The sequence below is a fragment of the Trichoplusia ni genome, chromosome 11 (assembly GCF_003590095.1).
Source record: "Trichoplusia ni isolate ovarian cell line Hi5 chromosome 11, tn1, whole genome shotgun sequence".
NCBI classification, from domain to species: Eukaryota; Metazoa; Arthropoda; class Insecta; order Lepidoptera; family Noctuidae; genus Trichoplusia; species Trichoplusia ni.
The window spans coordinates 2,820,898-2,836,121 of NC_039488.1; the positions used below are offsets into that span (position 1 = coordinate 2,820,898).

At 33.9% G+C, this 15,224-nt stretch overlaps 1 protein-coding gene across 1 annotated transcript in view; it reads left to right on the forward strand.

The window, feature by feature from the left end:
* LOC113498650 (transducin beta-like protein 2) overlaps positions 1-10,557 on the forward strand; it is a 50,996-nt gene extending 40,439 nt beyond the window's left edge. The window contains exons 4-6 of the mRNA XM_026878746.1: positions 4,945-5,317; positions 7,434-7,619; positions 8,932-10,557. Coding sequence (XP_026734547.1) covers positions 4,945-5,317; positions 7,434-7,619; positions 8,932-9,146 — 774 coding nt within the window. The 3' untranslated portion in view covers positions 9,147-10,557. The remainder of the gene's footprint in view (positions 1-4,944; positions 5,318-7,433; positions 7,620-8,931) is intronic.
* Positions 10,558-15,224: the final 4,667 nt, after the last annotated feature.

The following is a 15,224-nucleotide window of genomic DNA, read 5'->3' on the forward strand; positions in this document are numbered from 1 at the left end:
GCAATTAATACGTATTATGCAATTATTTATCATTGTCATTAAGCACGAATGTTAATTGGTGTTTGAGGTTGAGTGCCAGCTCTAGAAGCTCTTCCGTGTCTGTATCGTAAGTTCAGTGGCTTTGAGAGAAATGTATTTCGCTTATTTATATGTGTTGGAGAAATTGCAATTTTCACGTTACAAATACATGTTTCATTTTACCTACACTCAGAAATAATTTAGATGCACGTCGCAGCGAAGAACTTAGAATTAAGTTAGATGCTATGCGATATTCGTGTTAATATTCTGTTTAAGTCTGAAATATTATTGCGCCACATAACACCAGTTTTGCTTTCCCCCAAAACGATTTCAACACAACCGAAGTCCTGATTGTTAAACTCTCTCCGACTCTTTTGAAAAACATTACGCAACGGTATTTGAAAGTCTTCAGACTTTTTGTCGACATAAATTAGTTGAGTGAGTACTCGTTTATTGTTTTGAGGATACACATTTAATAGGTATTCAAGATTTTTCCTAATGACCTTCTGCTACATGCAAATCAACGGACAGACACATTATGTGTCATTAGTCCTTTATAGCTTAGTGAACCGCCAAACAGATAAAGAAGACACAAAAACAAAATCAACCTTGCAGTTAGTTCCTTGTTATGGGTACATACATAACAAATGATTCCCAAGTATATTTACGGAGTGAGTCACAAGTCGCACGGTTTGTGAAAAGCTGCAGCATTGTACTTGATGCTTAATCATTTCTGTACGACCATATTGGCCTGCATACCTATTTATTCGTTTGCACACCCACTAATTAGCGCGGCAGGCCAAATTTTCACATTTGCTGCAGAAGTATTCATTAACTTCGGCTCCAGGGCAAATACACGCGCTAACGGTCTTTCAATTTTGCCAGTGAGCGTGAATGAAAGTGATATTCAGTTAAAATCCTTTGTTTCACGAGCTACGCAGTGCATTTTACATTATCTCGTTGAATCGATCGGTAAATCTGCATGCTATGTTATTTTTCTTATTTACAAAGTTGTAGAACTACGTTGTTAGTTATAAAGAGTATATTGACCCTTGAATGTGTTTTTAAGTCGTCGACATGCACGGCGTTTATGTAGATCGTTTGATAAGTTTAGTGCATATTACATTTATGGCAACCGTAAAAGGTAATAATTGACATTGACATTCAGTTTACATACTGCTAAACAGACGGATTACCAAACATGATGTAGACTGCTACAACCTTCGTCTGTCAATGACAGCAGTGATGAGGTCTATATTGAAGATGAGTATTTAGCTGTTAATAATATCTGTTAATAATATATCTTTAATTCTAACACTTCTCCCCGTGGTACAAGACGATTATTACAATTACTTTAAAATGTGTATTTTGACATTTACTGCATTACAGGAACTTAAAATTAGAAACAAGTGTAATAATAAGTTGTCCTATAAATTGCTTCTCGAATGTCACCTTTGATAAAATCGATTTTGAAAAATAATTAGGTAATTAGTTTTTATGTATTTCTGGTTTGTGTCTAATATTATCTCAAGATACATACATAAATATTCTAGCAACGCGCTTATTCAGGCATACAAAGGTATAGCCAGCTAAGATCTAATGGCGAGGCACCATAAAGTACATTAAGCTATACCCAGTAATGGGAGTTATGTGCACTGATCAAATCAGCCCGTAAATGTCCACGGCTAAACAAGAGCCACGCCTTCTAACGACTACAATGAAAACGTATTAAACTATCACGTACGCTAGCTAGCACAGCCCAGTTCCTGGAACATTGTTAGTAGGAAGTGCATACTCATTACTTTCCTATGTAAAACAGATTATCTACGTCGTTAGTTTATTACAGCTAATTATATTATTTTATTGTTTCTACTTATAAAGAGGGTTGAAATTCGCCCCGTATAAGCCCTTAATCGAGGATTGTTACGCCCACGGGTAGAAGTGGGGTAGTCTATTCTTAGCTTGAGACCACACAGCAAGCCCACGCAATGTCAGGGAGCTGCAGATATGACACTAGGAAATCATAACTAAGTATACGAACAGTGGAATAGCTATGTATAAAGTCAGTGAAACTTAATCATGTAGATCATTATCACGTCCAATCGCATGTTACTACACTATTTGCTTAACAGCAGTGCCCTTTGTGTTTTGTCATTATCATATTTGTATATCTAATTAAAAACTTTCAAATTAGTCATATAGATATTGACAATTATATTTATTCATGTATGGCAGAATAAATAAAAAAGGTCCATTGTCTTTTAGCACTAGTCAAGGCTTAACACGCTATATATCATTCGAATAATATACCTGAAGTTAATGACTGCAGTTTAAGGCACGCTTTTAAAAGCATAAATTACGAATATTTCATCCTTAAATTGCTACTTTTCTCGAAGGTCTAAAGGAAGGAGTATTCATTTCATCACAAAGGAATTTTTACAGTCCAATTAAGTTGTAAGGGAGACCGGTACAGTTCCCCACTAAAAAATACCAGGAATCGCGTCGTTCGCAATAACAGCCATTTTGAATTCAATAGCGATGATGAAATACACATTTTTGAAACGCAATGTCCACTGTTTTGCAATTGACGTTGTGTTAGGTTACATCATATCTGATGGAAACGAGATTATATTGAATATTACGTGCTTTGTGGAGAAGTTAAGTGTCGATTGTAGAAAATATCACGTACTATTTATCACTCGCCGATGTTCATTGTAAAGAGAACAAAGATTTGTTTGTTGCCTATCCTTAGTGTTTTTGTGTTCATGATGATGCAAGCCTCTTTATATGATGTCAGTAATTTACACATACGTACAAGTATTTAGTATTAAACAGGGGAAACATAACCTTTCTTGTAACGCCCACTACAAAGTTCATATTGATCTATCAAGCTACCCATACACGTCGGGACAGCTCACATACCTACGTAGGTTTCTATGAGACAAAACATTATGTACGTGATTTATCTTCCGTAAGTAGTTCTTGTATAAACTTAAATTGCAGCGCATATTTGAGACTTTACATAATCAATTATAACGAACAAAATATTACCTTAAGTATGGATTTTATTTTTCTTTACTTACTCGAAAAGGACTTGGAATATACCATAAAAGCAGTGGGAGGCACGATCTTAGTCACGCCCGCATATGTTTCGACATTTCGTATTAAATTAAATAACCTTGCGTCTCGGCAATGAACCTCCGCAAAAAATAAATATAAAATGACTATTGTTCGTCCGATGTATGAATCTGTATGAAAATGTGGTCGTTATATATCTTACACGGTTCATGTTTTTGTGTCTTGCTATTGTTAGCTGTGATACGATCACAAGATTTCGCTAATTGTGGTGCATGAAGCGACTCTCGAATGTTCTCTGCTGTCTCAATGCTACAATAATTCCCATCGTTAAAGAAATCAACAAAGAAAACAACATCATATGATGAACTCGTTTTCTGTAAAAGTGTCTCCAACCGGTATGTTTAAATAGAAACTGTTTTCTAAATGTGGTGTGCTTTACAAATATTTAAATAGGTCACAAGCTCATACAGTTAACAGATGTTAATTTTGGTTGGTGCTAATAAAGTGTTTTACATAGACAAACAAACATTGGCTCTGAAGAAAGAGTAGTACGTTATAAAAGTGTGTTACTATCGCGGCTTGCTTTGTGTTCAATAAAGATTACATCAAAACGTTGTATTGATATGTAAACTAGTACACCACATTTGCTCGCATTGCAATAATGAGGACTACTGTTATTGATCAATTTAGATTAACAATGGCACTAAAGTAGGTAAAAATACAAAAGATATGTTTTATAATCGCTATTATATGTAGTATATGTACTAAAAACATTACTCACGGTGAAAACAATGCTTAATTATTGTTTTTAACGGTCTAGACAGATATTGTCGGTGTAGTGTCATGTCCCTTTAGTTTATTTAGGTAAACCAATCATTTACACAAGTCTGTACTGATAATCCATATTTGTTTGTTTACATCGCTATCTGAAAGATAGCACGCGGTAGTAGGTCAAATGAAAATTTCATTTTAGCTTTGATAAAAATGTAAAGAAGATAGTTACTAAGTTTTGGATTTCAAAAGTATTTGAGATATCAATGATTGCGGAAGTAAATCGTTTTATCATTTCGACACGTTCTTGAGTAATCTTTATCGCCTCATAAGTGATATTCGTAGATAAATATTGCTTAAAAAGTTAATTGTTTCGTTCTGTGAAACCTTCCTACCAATTCTTGTGTATTTTCTACTATAAAACATTGAACTTCCTGAATCAGTAAATGTCCTTAACTTGCTCATGAACAATAAAATTAGGAGGCAAGATGTCTTGTATCGGGATGCGGGTGGTCGATTAAAAAAGACCTTCCTCCGGAACAATGGCACTTTGATGTATTCAGTATCAAAGAGTTTACGCCATCTGTCAAACATTAACGCTATCTTCACGCGAAGGCAATAGCGCCTATAATGCCTCATTATTGCGATGTTTATGGCTGGCTTGTATTGCTTGCGGTGTAGCTATAGTACACTCGGATCGTCGCACGCGCAGCCTCGAATAATATTATTTTTAGCCGTAGGAAGGTTCTCTGGTTCGTTTTCCGCACGCATATGTATATTGCTTACATAAAACATGATGCGCAGCTTGTCGGGACTACGCTGAATATTCAACAATATACTAGTTCCGCGTTAACCTATGCGCTTGTTCCAACAAAGAGTCAACCTCATTGTTGTATGTATACCTCCTTATCTATGATAATCCGTTACTTAAATATTAGATAGATTTACATCTTATCACTTCTAGTTTGCTTAACAGTAAGAGAACCTATTTAACTCGGTAATAGTATAGGCAAGCATTAAAAGTGGTAAACACTTTGATAAAAAATGCTCTATTAACTCTACATTTTTACTTCTCAGGTCCACGATGATGATGTGGTCGGCTTCGACATATCCAGCAACGGCAAGTTCATAATGTCATGTTCATCTAAGAACGACATGGTGATATGGGACCTGAAGGGGCAACAACTGAGCAGGCTCGACACATACCTGATGACGACACACACGGCCAAAGTGTCACCGTGCGGCCGCTTTGTAGTGGCGACAGGCTTCGCGCCCGACGTCAAAGTGATGGAGGTGGGCTTCACAAAGAACGGCGAGTTTAAACAAGTGACAAAAGCATACGAGCTAACGGGACACTCTTCAGGCGTGTACGACGTAGCCTTCGACGTGGACACGTCACACGTCGCCACCATATCGAAGGACGGCACGTGGAAGCTATATCATACAAAGAGTGAGTATATATCATGTTGTGTTAATGCGCAGAAGCTTCCTTATTATCACTTGCAGTTTACGTACATGTAGCGTGGAGACGTGACTCGGGAGGAATAATGTAAAGCAAGCACTACTCCGAAACTGACGTCAACAACGAAGGGTCGCCTTGCGAATGTCGGCTCCGTTTGTTTGATAAACCTTCCGATTAATTGGAACAAAGTATTTAATGCATTGTTCTTTTATCAGTTTTATTGTGTAGTTAACTCCGAGACGTATTTCATTTCGTATATACTACGTGTTTGTTTAACACGAGAACGTAAAGTATAGTAAGTTTAACGTAGTTATTTACATAGTCGGGTACATATCCACTCTACACGTGTTATAGAGTATTAATTACACTTGTATTGCGCAGATCGCTCTCACACATAATGCTGAAGAATGATTATCATCACAAATACTTGTGACGCGACGATTTTCTAATCATAACTTAAAAATATTATTTCAATTGGTCGAAAAATAATTGCGTTGTAAAAGACTTATAATAATAACATTTTTTAAGTATATAGAAACACGTGTTTTTGTTTTGAATAATTCATGCTGTATTTAATGTGTCCTCGGAGAGATAATGATTCGTACACATTGGGTATCGGTTTGCAAAAGACCTGTATTAGTTATATTAATTACACATGTACATTTTCCTGTATATAAGTAGTTTGCCGGTCTCGATACACGTATATAATTATGTACATACAATTATAACGTAGTTATCATCTTTGATCTTTTTCACGTGAGACCTACTTACTATGGGTATATTTATCTTTTGGCAGTATCAGTATGAGGCATACTTCATTACGTCTGTATCATGAAACGATATGCGAAAGGTTGGCATAGGTCAGTAATCACCAACGTTGTATCAGATGTTTCCTCTTTACTTTCCATAAGCAATGATAATTTAAATAAATGTTGTTCACATAAAGATGTAGGTACGTCACTTATATGTAGACAGGCAGCAGTCGCAAAAAGCGGACTTCAAAATACGGAGTGCTTTTAGTTTATAGTAAATTTTGTCGCAAATTAATAATTACTACCGAATAATGAGAGGTTATTATTAATATTTCCAGTCTAAAATTACTTCTTCCAATTATATTTCTCATGTGGTGAGATAATTCACAAATATATCTGTGCCAAAACCAACTATCATCACTTCATTACGTTTAACAATGCGCATTGTGAATTATCGATTTCAGCTTCTATTTTACAATCCGAGTTTAGCTCCATAATTTCACTCGCCGTTCTGCAGTTTCTAAAAATAGCTAAGGAAACTCTTTAAAAAGACCTTTGTACTCATCTCGAATTTGCAACCTTGCGCATACGATTCCGGTCATTGAACCACTAGACTACCACGTCAGAGAAAATGAAAATTACATGTGTGCTTGTATATACAGTGATGATAAATTACAAATGTTACTATTGAATAGTAATTCTTTAGCATGTATTAATTCGTCCGTTTTATGGAAAATACAATGTTATCGGTCACTGCGGGAATTACTAATGACAATGAAACGCGTCATATGGGTCAGTCCCACACACGAGACCTTGTTTATTTCTTAAGAATCGACGTTTCCTAAGGCTCATTTCAATTTTAATCACTCGCTTTTATAAGTAAACGTTTGTATAAATTATTGATATTTCAACTAACTAGTTTAACTTGATGATTGGAAAAAAATAAGACCTGTTTCGATTAATTTATCAACATCTTCTTGAACAACAAACTTATGTACGTATCCTTCGCTTCGTTTAGAACCATTTTCCAAGCAAAGGTGAAACTAATAATCTCTTTTATGGGGGGCTATATTTATAATTACAATCAATTTTCCTCCTTCAATTACTACGCCAAAGGATAAAACCGCACTTATTTCTGATTAATTAAAACTCTTTTAAATGATTATATTTACAATTCAACCAGTTAAATTTCCCTTTTTGTGAATTTGTGAGTGTCTGTGTTTTTGTTAACGATTATCTCTAAAACTGTTGGATCACACGTACCAACTTAGCGAAGGAATGAAATCACTAATAACATGAGGAGGTCTCATTTATCCTTTACTCGTCTACAATAAACTTATGTTTACTTCCAGTTGATTACACCCGCGGCGAGTCCCCTCATGTCCTGGAGACCGGTACCTACGGGCAGACGGCTCACGCTCCACGCATCGCGTTGTCGCCAAATGCTGAAGTGCTGGCCGTGTCTGTGGGACCCTCTGTCGAATTCTACGATACCTATACAGGGAAACTTTACGATACCGTCGAAAATATATATTCAGGTAAGTTTTGTCCCTCGCCATTGCAGTTGTGGAAGCCTGATCTCTACACCACATAGAGCGTATTCTGATACTGCAATAATATTATGTTAAGAGATTTTGGTAGTTCCACCGATGAATATCTGTGTCATAAAGCTTATGGGAGTGAAATGTCCTCTTATACGGGAAAACATTTTATTCAAGATAGATTATTTCTAACTTATTAGTATAGGACTTGTAAGGAAAACCACGAAGGTCACATTTTATCAGAACCTTTTCTATAGCAAAGTCTTGCATTGTCAAAACATTATTTTAGATCCAAGGATTTCAGGTCGTTAATAATTTAGCTTAAGTCTAAGCTAACTACAGTTGCTTAAGTTTTACTTTGTTTTGCCTGAAGATTGATTAGTTTTGACTGTCTATTAGTCAGATAATTGCGACCTTGGGTTCGATCCTCGGTGCCTAACAAACTTATTTATTAAAGCGCTTTTGTCTCATAAGTTGGGTAACTTGGCTATGAAGTACTTTGTAACCAAGTTGGAAAATATTAGGCTTACGATAATTTTATTACCCTTGAGTCTACTTATCTAGAATTAAAAAAAAATCTTTATTACGAGCGAAATGTATTTGAAAAGTCATTTGTAAATTAATCGATAGCCTGCGCCATCTAACACATTGGATTGAGACGATTTAAATTTTAGGAGTAAAACAATCATAGTGTTTTATAGTAATGTTTACTTGAATTTTTATTAAAACCTGAAGTTAATAGAATTGTAACAAAGGTTATGTTGTCATGTCATTTGAATAACACAAAGACCTTGACGGATAAGGTGGTGTCACATAAAAAAATATAATAAAATCTCGTTAAACTGGCTCTTGTTGATATACCTTTAATTTTGATATCACTGGTATATACAAACATGAAATACATGTCCAACTCAAGCTATGTCCTCAAACACATCAAATATAAACCGGGGACGTTTTATTTACCGACATAAATAGGGTTTACCAAGAATTGTTCACCATATTTCAAGGTGTAACACTAATGTACCAATATTTCGTATTTATGATTCAATACTATTCGTTAGATAACAATTTATTGACTGAAGTGCGGCCTTTATTCTACAATTTTAATGTCGATACCTTTTGTATTTTTAACTCGGTGCGAGGCTACAGGAGGCCGTGAATTATTGAATAGGCGATTCAAGGTATCGTTATCGATCACCTGCACTTAAAGCGTCTATAAATGCATGAGTTGTGATAAGGGAGAGCGCTATTTATCAAAATTACGGCGTCTAATACGTTATTAAGCTATTATTTCCTTATTTTCTTCCAGGAATAATAAACTACATGAAATTCGACGCAAGCGGAAAATACTTGTTTGTTTGCGGTGATCGAGCTGTCCGAGTCCTGCATAATGTGTGCGGTTACTACACCACTATAGCCAGCTGCACCAGACTGCTGGGCTCCAAGCAAACCTCGGCGACAGTCGAGCGGCAAAAGAAAACTATCGAAGAGTGCAAAGAGGCACTCGCAAAGTTCGGCAAATAGCGCCATCTATGTTTCTCGTACGTTACTATATTTTCTCAGAACTGCATTTAAACGATCGTATATTTTTATAATAAACACATTTACGTAATTGTCAGTGTTGCCAGATTATACAACAATGGAGGTTAGTTGCTCAATATATTATGTTTCTAAGATTACAAAATGTACAAATGAAAAGAACCAATTTCAAGTTTTACTAAATTGTAGTTTTAGCTGCACTTTTGATGCAGCAAATAATAATATGATAAGAATTTAGATCATATAAGTTTGGCAACTTTGACGATATTATTTTTATGAATATTTGTTAGTATCTTGTATTTATTTGGTCACAAATGAAGTTAATTAATATTATGTTAAAAGTACCAAAAGTATTTTAATTCCTAAAGACGTACGCATTGTTAAAAAACTGAAAACCTTCTCGCATTTAGTGATGGAACTAATGACAGGCGACTGCGTGACATTTGCTCTCTCTAGCGCTCTGCTGTCGCATAATGCTGTCTCATTCTTACTAACAATTGTATTGCATGACTGAAGAAGTAATGTCTGTTGCATGAAACTTGAATTACAGCAGTCGTAATTTGCATGTCAATTATATTACTGCCATTGTAAGACTACATAATATGATAAATATTACATCATGTGAACATAATATTCGCCATAACTCTGATAAAATATACTAATGTTTCTCCCTACAAGATATGGTTCCTAACCTTGTGCTATTTAAATCCAGACTTCGTCCTTGCACTATTCCTCAACATGAGTTGGTTTATAAAATTTGTGTTTTTAATATTCTGATAAAGTTTCGTTGTGTGTCGATGCTTCAGGAATTATCAACAAATAATTGTTTTAGAAATTTAAAATTGTTTGCAACGTTTCTAGCTTATAGGTCAAATCTTGACACCAAATAAATTGTAAGTTTTATGTCTCAAATCTATGTTCACAATTAAGTTACTTAATTCCTGTTAATACCGTCAAAATTTTATTACAGCTAATTGGTTAATAAAGCAATATTATTATAAGATATATGTCCTTAGTTTTGGCATTCTAGCATTATTTAACATTAAAATATCGCGTTAAGGGTCATGTGTAAAGTGCGACATGTGGTAACTCCTGAAGTGTTAATAATTCAAAGTAGACCCAGGGTCGGTCTTCACAATCGCCACGTCATAGTTCAGTGTCTTTACGTAAATAGCGTTGGAAATATATATTGTTATTGATCGCGGCCAATGTGTGACGTGGCCCATGCATGCGAGTCGATATTACAATTAAGTCAAGGAACTGAGTAAGGTTATTTTGTATAAATATATGTTGCACACATTTTTCGTGCAATTCTTTAATATTTTCTCTCAGTAATCTCTGATACTGTATGTAGTTACGTACTGATTTGTCAATAAAATTATATGTTTTTAACTTACTTTTATTGAATTTTATTAATCCCATATAGGAGACATGTTACTAACTAACTGTACTACTTACCAGGTAACACTGAGTTTTTTATAAGAAAAATTGTCCGGTGTTTGATTGCACTCAATATGGCATAAAATACTATGGAAATAACATTAATCGGGCCATCGTAACTCGTTCAAAACACGAACTTTTTTTGTTATACGTAACGAAACGAATTGTTTTGATTATGAACTGGCCTGAAAAATGCACGCTGCCGAAAAAAGAGGTATATGAAACAGACCACGGCCTTATTGTTGTAAAGTTAAATTTTTTCATGTTTAAAATCCTATAAAATAAAAAATAGTCTGATTCTGCATCAATACATTCACAACATACAGCCGCACTTCGTTTTAAAACAAAACATCAAGCCTGAACAAATTGTAATTCTAGTTTACTGCTGCTAAGAGACCATCTCCTCTTCTAAATACATAAACAATCAAATTCTTGTTTTACAATTTGGTAAAGTTAGACTTAAGCTTTCTGATGTCAGTGTTAGCTATGAAAACCAATAGGATGTCTTGTATGTAATTATTAGCCATTTCCAAATCCAGTGCGCAAACAATTCGTACATAGAACTGTCATAAATGTACACTTATATTGAAAAAATTGAATACTGTTTAGGTACAATACAGAAGAACAAATACAATTAATTGCGCTAATGACATAGAAGTGGAGCTAATTACAATGGTTTGCCAACAATTTGCGGAAGTCAGTACACAAAGTCGGAAGTACATTCTATGTAAATTTGCACGTTCCTCACACCTTCATTTTCACTTCAAATTAATTATAACGTCGCTAGCCTCTCACTTCATATCGATACTTACGCACGGAAACTAAAAATATATTTTACTCGATTTCTTGCACATCCGTATAACCATTTCGACATCTAAACCAGGCATGTTTTTGCAACAAGCCTTATACGATTTTCCCTCTATTATTTTTACACGGTATAAATAAAACAAAGTATTAATATTTTAAATTTAACTTTATTGTGTTTTGCACAAACGTGACGTTATCGACATTACACTGAGATACTCTGTGATTACAATTTAAGTACAGTTTCACAGCTTCTGATAAATAAATATAGTTTAGCTTTTAGGCGTACCTACATACCATCAATAATGAGTCCTCTATCAATTCCATCAAATTTGTGAAAATAGTTTGATCTGATGCCAAAATAGATTTATTCATTTTTTAAAACAATATAGAACACTTTGAGAATATGAATCATTTAAACAGTTTACATCTAATGCAAAGGATAATTACACATCGTACCTATTTATTATAATTTGTACCAATCTGCTGTATAGCTGTTCTATTCAAATTACTATCTACACTGTACTGATAGTGATTACTTTAGTAATGTTAAGCAGATACAGAATTAGTTAAGTGAAATCTTATTGATAAATGCATTTAATAAAACATAGGCAGTGTATGCAAATTGTGACGATCGAATGCATGTATGTAACAGTATTTATTAGACAACACTAAAACGTAATTCAGTTAATCATTTAAAGCTGAAAATATTGACGATAGCACAAGCACACAACATAATACAACATACAAAACAATACGGGTACCTACATAACTATTTAATGAGATTAATTTCATATAAAGCTGGTAACCGCAATAACAGTAGTTGTGTAAACAGCAGGTTTAGATCAAACATTGGTATGAATAGATGCTATTATAAAGTGCTATAAAATAAACAGTTATCATGTGCAGGGTGTACAACAACTTGCATACAATGATAAAGGTCGTTAGCGGTATGTAACTCGAGACAGATCTACATAAAGGAACTTTGTTAAATATGCAAGGGTAAGCCTAGCGCGAGTTTGATTAGCAGCTTATACAAATAAACATATTTTTATTGTACTGCTGAACATATTACAAAAGCAAAGTTATTAAACAAAAAACATTAAAACCTTGCACTTGGGGTAGTAAACAAGTAAATGTGTGTATTTGTGAACAAGGGGTATCAACACTCGTATAATATTTCAGACGTAATAAGAACACGACAGCTACAATTAAGAGGTCATTTAGAAACATTGTATGATTGAGAACAATAATCGGGTGAGCTTGTTCTAGCTTCCTACTAATAATGGAGCTCTAAATAAACTAGAAGTAGTAACAATACAGTGATAGCTATAACGTACACTAATTTTTCGAGACTGTTTCAGACCGAGAAGATGCTTGATGTATCCCGGATGCCCCGGATATCCATCCTTAGGATAATTTTCATTATAAGAATCGAGTACCTTTGCATTTTTAAGATTCATTAGAAAGAGATTTTGACCAATGTAACATCAAGGATATCGCAACAAACTATTCCGGACTTAAGTTTAATTTTTATATTATTACACTCAACGAAATTCAATTATAAAACATATTCTGTTGACGTGAGGTATAAAAAATAAGTACCTTTCGCTACAATTTCACAGATGCATAAGTACAAGATTTTCAATAGATAACTAGTTCTATAATTCAACATTTGAAAGTCGCCGAGTGTAACATTTTGGGTATAAACAATACATTGTATGCAATTCACATTACTATTCCAACACCATGTCGTTCTTAATTATGCACGCCAATCATGTTAAATTTCACGCACAAACGTTAATTTCTTAACTACGGTTGCTTAACTTAAGCAAAAACGTTTCTAAACAATCAAACGGCTCTGCTTGTATTGCATAAATCTGTGGAAACCTTTTTTGACATTCGACAGCGTAATCTGAATTAGCAAAACAAAAAAAGAACTATTTGACTAGATCGAAGTGAAACTCCTTCGTCTGTCAGTCCCATTATCACTTTTCCTTATACTACACTGTAACAATAAAAAAGCCTCTCCTGCCAAACCAATACTATTTTCATGATTAAAAATGAAACCGCAAAATAACATAGAAAATAGCCGATGTTTCGGAAAAACAAAAATACGGTATACAAAACAATTTCGGCATTATTTATCACTTTGACAAACAGTGGCCAACTCTTCGCAGATTGCAAATAAATATTTATTGATACTTAGAACAAATATTGTATATCTTCGGTGACACGGAAGTGTCTGTCTGACTGTATTTATCAGACAATCAGACCATTCAAACATCCGACACGTTTCTACATTAGTTATCTATCGTCTGAATCTAAACTCCCAGTGGATTTTCTCACTATCTTGGAAATGAATACCGTAAAGGGTTTTCTCTTAACAGTTTTCATTGCCTAGAGTAATTTTTAAATCGTTACGTTGAAAATAGCTGGCTACTCTTACATATAGGTCTAGTATTATTTGTCTATGTACGGACCGACTTGTATAATACGACGGCACAATCTAGCAACATTACAGCTGGTGTGAAGGCACTATTATAACTTCTATTTTATAAATGAGAATATTAAAATTAACAACAAATATGGTTTATAATGGGTCTATTAACATTTATAATTACAATGTATAAAATATAACCACGATTCTTCGTTTAATTTATGATATATTTATTTTAATTGTTATTATTTATGTATTGTAAAGCAGTTTTATATTTTGAGAAAACATTGCTTCTACATTGTTATGTTCATGTGAGGCCTTGGTTGAGTTTCACATGAAAAATGACATTTAATGAGATTCTTTTGTATAAATACCGTGACGTCACCATAGCGGTATACATGTATTTTGCAAGTTGTAACACTTAAACAGGCTTAAGTAAAATTAGTAATTAGTATTATGACAATACCGTTACATTGGTATTTGTTATTTAAATGTGAATGTATGGCGTAATGTTATCGTGATTGCCAGTTGCTGGGGAAGATGTATGGTTGCTGGGGAAGATGTATGTTACTCAATAGATTATGTTGATGAAAGATTTCTAAATATTTTATAGAGGAAAGAGATCAAATTCAGGTACTACTGGATAATGTCAAGTAATGATTTAAAGAGACTGTTTATGTTTAAGGCATAGTTAAATATTGATATAATATATTCGAATAAGATATATCGCCATACATTTTTGTTTACATCGTGGCATAAACATTTATATTTTAATAACCCACTTTCCTTTTACGACAACTTCGATAGCATCGCTCAGTACCCCTCATTTTAAGGATTAACATCAGTCGTACACGTTTCCTATCAGTACTTTTGTTACGAAACCAGTCATCGTGGACCACGTATTTAACAACTATATAAGCACTTCACAACATCCAAAGATTCATTAGTTCACAACATAATTAACCCAAACCTAATTTATTAGTATTTATTTTGTTACTTATTATAAACTTCATAGTTAATAAGATATAGCGAACGAAAATTTGAATTAGTAATTTCGAAAACATTTAATTTTAATTTAATCAAAACAGCCTACGAAAACATGATATGATATTATTTGTTTTTATTGAGCAATCAATAAATGTTAATGATAATTTTAAGTTTGCAATTCAATTTGTTTTTGTTCGCAAAAAACTAGAAATATACTACAAACGTTTTAAGTAGTTTACTCATAAATAGTAATAAATAAAAATATGGCAGCTAGTTCATACAAAACCAAATCCTTATATTGTCGAGAAGGAGTTGGAATGATAAATGAGAATCTGAGGGCTTGAGTAAACAAGGACAATCTTTTTATAAGTTGACGTTTTAAGACCTTTGAG